The 6116-nt window shown below is 48.0% G+C and overlaps 1 protein-coding gene across 1 annotated transcript; it reads left to right on the top strand.

Annotated features, from left to right (window-relative positions):
* The first annotated feature begins 89 nt into the window (after positions 1 to 89).
* On the top strand, positions 90 to 4934 carry RPL11 (ribosomal protein L11). The gene is made up of 6 exons (XM_036089020.2): positions 90 to 198; positions 990 to 1140; positions 2378 to 2484; positions 3118 to 3249; positions 4310 to 4420; positions 4856 to 4934. Exons 1-6 carry the CDS (start codon positions 193 to 195, stop codon positions 4883 to 4885), a joined length of 537 nt encoding a protein of 178 aa, XP_035944913.1. The 5' UTR covers positions 90 to 192; the 3' UTR covers positions 4886 to 4934.
* The last annotated feature ends 1182 nt before the right edge of the window (positions 4935 to 6116 follow it).

The raw sequence follows: 6116 nt of genomic DNA, 5'->3' as shown, positions 1-6116 counted from the left end.
CGGGTCCCGGCGGCCGGCGAGCGCGGCTCACACTGGTGGGCGGCGCCCACCAGGCCGAGGCCCGCGCTGCGCCGCGCCGCCCCCACCCCTTTTCCTCCGCCGCAGCTCTCTGGGTGTCCCGCGGAAAGAGCCCGCCTCCCGACCCATAAGGCCCTGGGCCGGAAGCTTCACTTTCTCTTCCTGTTCTCCACCATGGCGGTGAGTAGCTGATGCCCGGGTTTGCTTCCCTTCATCCGCCTTCATCCACGGCGGGCCGAGGCCGCGGGAGCTGTCTCGTCCGCGGCCCGAGAAGAGGGGAGCCCGCAAGGCTGGCCGTGCCGAAACTGGCAGAGCCATGCGGGCCGAGAGCGCAGAGCTGAACCTTGTCGACTCCCCTTCCGCCCTCTTAGGAGCGGGCTCGGGGCAGCCGCTGGGAGGGCTCAGAAGCGCTGCCCGTAGGTTGCAGGGAGGGCGAGTGGAGCGAACGGAGGGGCTGGCACACGGTGTCCGGACCTGTTACCCGTCCCGGGGACTTGAGACTTGCCGCGGGCTAGGGAGCCTCAGCTTGTTCCTCCGCTTGGGGAAGGCGCTAGCCTCCTGCCGCGGCCACCCGGCTGCTTCGGAATGGAATGGGGGACGTCGCAGAACCACGTGATTCCCGTTTCCCCAGCAGTTTAAATTCTGTTTTCTCCCCCGTCGGCTTTATAGTGCGGACGCGCTCCGACACCTTACACGCTGAGCCCGTTGGGGTTCACCCTCTGCCTGTAACTTTAACTCCCGATACCTGTCCTCAGTTTCCGATCGCCCATTCCGTGCGTGGAGGAGGAAACCAGATCCCGAGCTGTCTTCTGCCTTGGTGCCTCCCACACAAACGCCGTGATACTTTTTAAACCCTTTAGGGCTTTCGTTAGGAGCCAGGATGAGCAGAAATAGGTATGCTGTGTATGCTAATGCTGGACTCGGGGCTGTGGCGGGGTTGTGTGTTGACTGCGGCGCTCCCCTTGTTGCAGCAGGATCAAGGTGAGAAGGAGAACCCCATGCGGGAACTTCGCATCCGCAAGCTCTGCCTCAACATCTGTGTGGGGGAGAGTGGAGACAGACTGACCCGGGCAGCCAAGGTGCTGGAGCAGCTCACAGGCCAGACGCCCGTGTTCTCCAAAGGTGAGTGGTGGCAGTCGGGGGAGGGGACCGGCGGCTGCGTATGCCTGCGTTTTTCCTAATTTACCTGGCGTCCAGCCTGTTCAGTGCCCGTTTTGAAAGTGACACTTGGTGTCCCTTAAAAGCATCAGTTTCCTGAGCTACCCAAGAAGTATCTTCCTTTCAAGATTGGGTTTGGTGTTGGAATACCGGGTTTTTAAGTTAGCAGAAATTAAGCTAGGACTAGTCCCAAGTAGAGATTTTCCGGGGAAAGTTAGAAATGTGGTTGGGAATGCAGGAAATGGTATTTGGCTTGATTCACATTTGGAATTTATAGGCTACATTAAGAACAGAGCTGTGTGCCTAGACCAGCTGGGTTCACATCCTGGCTCCATCATCTGCTAGTCTGACTTTGGCCTTTCTGGGTCTCAGCTTCGTTATTTACCTAAAGGGGATGATCATACTTAATAAGATTGTGAAGGATTAGATGGATTCTATGAAGTGCCTGCTATATACCAAGCTCAGTGTAGATGTTACCATTGTTTTGTTGCCTTTTTTTTGTTTTTGAAGTTCCATTGCTTTAGGATAGTGGAATATGGCAAGTTCTTGGGTTCAGATCCTGCCTTTTATTACCAACTGTGATTTGGGGCAAGTTAACTTCCCAGAACTTCATCTGTAATATGAGGATAACATTACAATAACGCTTTAGAGAATCTTAGCTATTTTCAATAATGTTTTGTTTTCTTTAGAACACAGTGATCCTATTTCTTTCTAGTGGCCTAGTCTGGCTGTGAACTTGGCCCATCCTGAGACTCAGACATTATGACTTTGAGCACTTTTTTTTTTTTTTTTTTTAAGATTTTATTTATTTATTTGACAGAGAGCACAAGCAGGGGGAACGCACGGAGAGGGAGAAGCAGGCTTCCCTGCTGAGCAGGGAGCCTGATACAGGGCTCCAGGGCTCCAGGGCTCAATCCCTGAGATCATGACCTGAGCCAAAGGCGGACGCTTAACCGACTGAGCCACCCAAGTGTCCCACTTCGAGCTCTTAATTGCCTAAGTATGACTGAGGACTTGGAAGTTGAAAAATATGTTTTCTGTGTTATGGATGAAACCAGATGTAGGTGACACTGGTTAGAACGCCACCATTTGGGATGTGGGTAGATATTTAATGTCTCCTAGGAGTTACGGAGATGATCTGGGTAAGAGGTGAGTGCAGTGGGAGTGTGATACCTGACTCCTTGTTTACCCCTGCCTGCAGCTAGATACACGGTTAGATCCTTTGGTATCAGGAGAAATGAAAAGATTGCTGTCCACTGCACAGTCCGTGGGGCCAAGGCAGAAGAAATCCTGGAGAAAGGTCTAAAGGTGAGGCTGATCCCCTCATGGGATAATAATAAAGAGTGGCAACTTAACACAAGTAGATAATAACAGTGGTGGTGGTTACACTTCATGTACTGTCTTTGGTGCCTTGGCTTTTTTTTTTTTTTTTTTTTTTTTTAAAGATTATTTATTTATTTGACAGAGAGAGACACAGCGAGAGCAGGAACACAAGCAGGGGGAATGGGAGAGGGAGAAGCAGGCTTCCTGCGGAGCAGGGAGCCCGATGCGGGGCTAGATCCCAGGACCCTGGGATCATGACCTGAGCCGAAGGCAGACGCTTAACGACTGAGCCACCCAGGCGCCCCTGGTGCCTTGGCTTTTTAATTTTTATTTTTTTATTATTTTTTAATCTCTAAAGGGGGTTTCCTGCGCTCAGCAAGGCTTAAACCATTCTTAATGATTTCTCTGGGTTTTTCCATGCCTTTTAAATGTTGGGAAAATTCTATGAAAATCATCGTTGGGATGTGATTTGGTGTTGTGGGGAAATGATGAGATTTTGTTCGGGATCAAATTATATCGAATTGCATCTCTGGGGTGCTGAGTGTTGAGGACTAAGCTAGGAATTTGCGGGGGGATTTGAGTTGACGAGGAGTGTGATTGCTGCATTTTTCTCCTTAGGTGCGAGAGTATGAGTTAAGAAAAAATAACTTCTCTGATACTGGAAACTTTGGCTTTGGGATCCAGGAGCACATCGATCTGGGGATCAAATATGACCCTAGCATTGGTATCTACGGCCTGGATTTCTATGTGGTATGAATATTTAATCATTTCTATTCTTGGCATGTGAGGAGAGTGGATCTGCTACTCCTTTATTTTGTGTGTGCTATCTTGATGTTCAGGTGTTGGATTAAAGCTTTGAGTGTTGTCTGCCTTTGTGTTCTGCCCCTTGGGAAGATGTGCCTCGTTTGTGGCAGGGGTCAGGATACAGCACTGAACTAGACGGACAAGATCCTGCTATTGCGAACCTTATAGTCTAGGATCTAGCAAGCACCAGTAGGGCTTAGAGGTGGAAGAAGGAACTCTTCCACCCACTGAATTGAAAGTTTGAGAGAGTTATGGTGCTGTATTTGGTGTGTGGGTTGGCCGGACTGAGGCCGCTCTTTTCCCAGCTCCTTCCCTTAGACCTTGGGGATAGAGTGGCTTCCATCCAGAGGACGGAAGTTTGGTGAGTTTGGTGATGTGGCTGTTTGCTCAGTCAGGATAGTAGGGATTTCAATATAGAAATGACCATTTGTGTTACTGCATGTGTCTGTCCAACCATGAAACCACACAGCAAAAAGTGGAAGTCCTGACTAGTGTGGAACCTGAGTCATGGCAGCACCCTCACTAGATTTGAGTATCCAAACACTAAGGAGAATTAGGTGCTCACAGGGAGTTTGGGAACAGCAAGCCTTTAAGAAGCACTTCTGAACTGAAGCAGAAGAGAAGAAGAACTATTTCTTTGTGCTTCTCAGAATCTTAAGTTTTCTATAATGCACATACTATAGTAAGATTTTTTTTTTTAACATTACTTTAAAAATGCACTTTGGAGACTGGGGAGCCGTGAGGGAGACTCCTTAGCTACCATTGGAAGTTGGGCAGGGAAGGGGGGAGGTACTGTAAGTTCCAGCCTCCAGAGCAGACCTGTAGTATGGTATGTTGTCCAGGATGCTGCTAACCAGTTTATCAGACCCTGAGATCATGGGTCTCTTGCTCTGGAAATCATTGGGCCACCACGTGACTCTTGAAGATAGATCTCCAATGTGTGAGTCTTGTCCGTCTACTCTTGACTGTGAGCTGGCTAGGTGACTGTTGGTTATTCCTGGGACAGGTGCTGGGTAGGCCAGGTTTCAGCATCGCAGACAAGAAGCGCAGGACAGGCTGCATTGGGGCCAAACACAGAATCAGCAAAGAGGAGGCCATGCGCTGGTTCCAGCAGAAGGTAAAGCTGATTTATCTCAGGTGACCTGGTGGAATGTGGTGTTGGTGAATAGAGTTGGGATTTGGGGGTGCAAAATCCCGCACCATTTGGTGGGTAGTTTCTTTAAAGATAGAGTATTTGGGCACCTTGGCAAATGTGGGTTTCCAGGGTTGGTGGTTTGAACACCCAGAGTCAGTCTTTCTCCCCACCCCCATACATGCAGGTAGAGGAAGGGGAGGAATATGGCTTTAATAAGAGCCCCCTTTTCTCAAGGTATAGTGCAGTTCAACACAGTGTAGCAGTTGTTAAAACTGGCCAGTTCCCTGTTTAGTCCAGAAGGGATGTGGGGTTCAGAGCTGAATTCACGTATCAGATGTGAATTCTCAAACGTTAGCCATTGCTGCCATCTTTGCTGTTGCCTCCTGTTGTGAAAAAATAAAATCTCTTCTCTTTCAGTATGATGGGATCATCCTTCCTGGCAAGTAAATTCCCGTTTCTATCCAAAAGGCCAATAAAAACTTTTCAGTGAAATGTATATTACTGTTGTGTGTTCTGTGAAAGGAGCCTGGCCATATTCAAGTCCCTGGACCTCAAGCCACTTAAAGCTTCGATGGGAATAGCTGGTAACGACCCTGTCGTCCTCTGGATGCCAGTGTTTCCTGGCAGATTGAAGCCTGAGCTTCGCAGCATTGCCTGTGCTCCCCACACCCTTGTGGTTAGGCTGTGGTGGTGCAGTAGTCACACGGAAACTGATTTTAGAGGGGAGGGTGTGATTGGGCCTGGGGTGAATATAGAGCCTTGGTGAAAGGTGAAGGTGGGGTGCAGTGTTCCCATGTTCCAGGAGGCTCCCCTCTATTCACCAATTCTAGAGATTATACCAGCACTCGTGTCTGATGAAGGGAGTCACAGGCTTTGGTGTGTCATGTTTGGGATTAAATTTTGGTTTAACTGTTCAGACTCCGTTTTCTTTAAAATGAGAATGTATAGGATTGTTGAGGCAGTTTATAAGCCTAGAAGAGAATGGTCTTTGAGGCAAATTGCCTGGATTTGATTCCCTGTCCTGCTTTTTATCTGATATGTTACCTTAAGTAAGTTAATCTCTGCCTCAGTTTCTCTTCTGTATCATGGAGGCAAGTGATAGCCCTCAGAAGGTTAATACTTGCAGAATACTTAGACTTGGACCAGGCACATAGTGCTCAAAAGGGGTTAATTTTGTATTTTGGTACATGAGAAACGTTACTCTTACCAGTTTGCTCTTCCTTTGGTGTGAAAGGAGAACTTTCTTGCCTTTTCTTGTCACTGAACCAGTGACATTCAAAAGCCACCATTTCTCTGGCCGTTAGACACAGTAGTTGGCCAGTGGTTGATAGTTTTCAGTGTAGTTTACAGTTTGAGCACATGTTAATTCAGTTCAATTTACCCACTTGTGACTAATGAGTTCAGTTTTTCTTGGGCCACCTTTTCACTGCCATTAAATGGTTCTCTTAATTTGTTAGCTACCTTTGTAGTTATTTTAAAACCCAGAAATCTCTTTGGTGTGCCTTCATTATTATGGAAATACGACATTTTTGTCTTCCTGATAATAAAGTCTTAGCCAGTGAGATCAGATACAGTTGGTTAAAGGGGAGAATCCTGGAATGTATTACCATGTACTTTTTGTTTCACTTAAAATATTAGTGTGCATTCACTTTCCAGTCTGACAGTAGGGCCAGGACGA

Source organism: Halichoerus grypus, chromosome 5, assembly GCF_964656455.1.
Source record: "Halichoerus grypus chromosome 5, mHalGry1.hap1.1, whole genome shotgun sequence".
In the NCBI taxonomy this organism is placed as follows: Eukaryota; Metazoa; Chordata; class Mammalia; order Carnivora; family Phocidae; genus Halichoerus; species Halichoerus grypus.
The sequence above is the reverse complement of the archived record's forward strand: the minus strand, read 5'-3'. Positions and strand labels throughout refer to the sequence as shown.

What these genes read in the sequence shown, in the direction of transcription:
- RPL11 (XM_036089020.2), top strand. An exon ending in GACGCCCGTGTTCTCCAAAG is followed by an intron (nt 1,141 to 2,377) that starts GTGAGTGGTGGC and finishes CCCTGCCTGCAG; the next exon opens with CTAGATACACGGTTAGATCC. An exon ending in ACGGCCTGGATTTCTATGTG is followed by an intron (nt 3,250 to 4,309) that starts GTATGAATATTT and finishes TTCCTGGGACAG; the next exon opens with GTGCTGGGTAGGCCAGGTTT.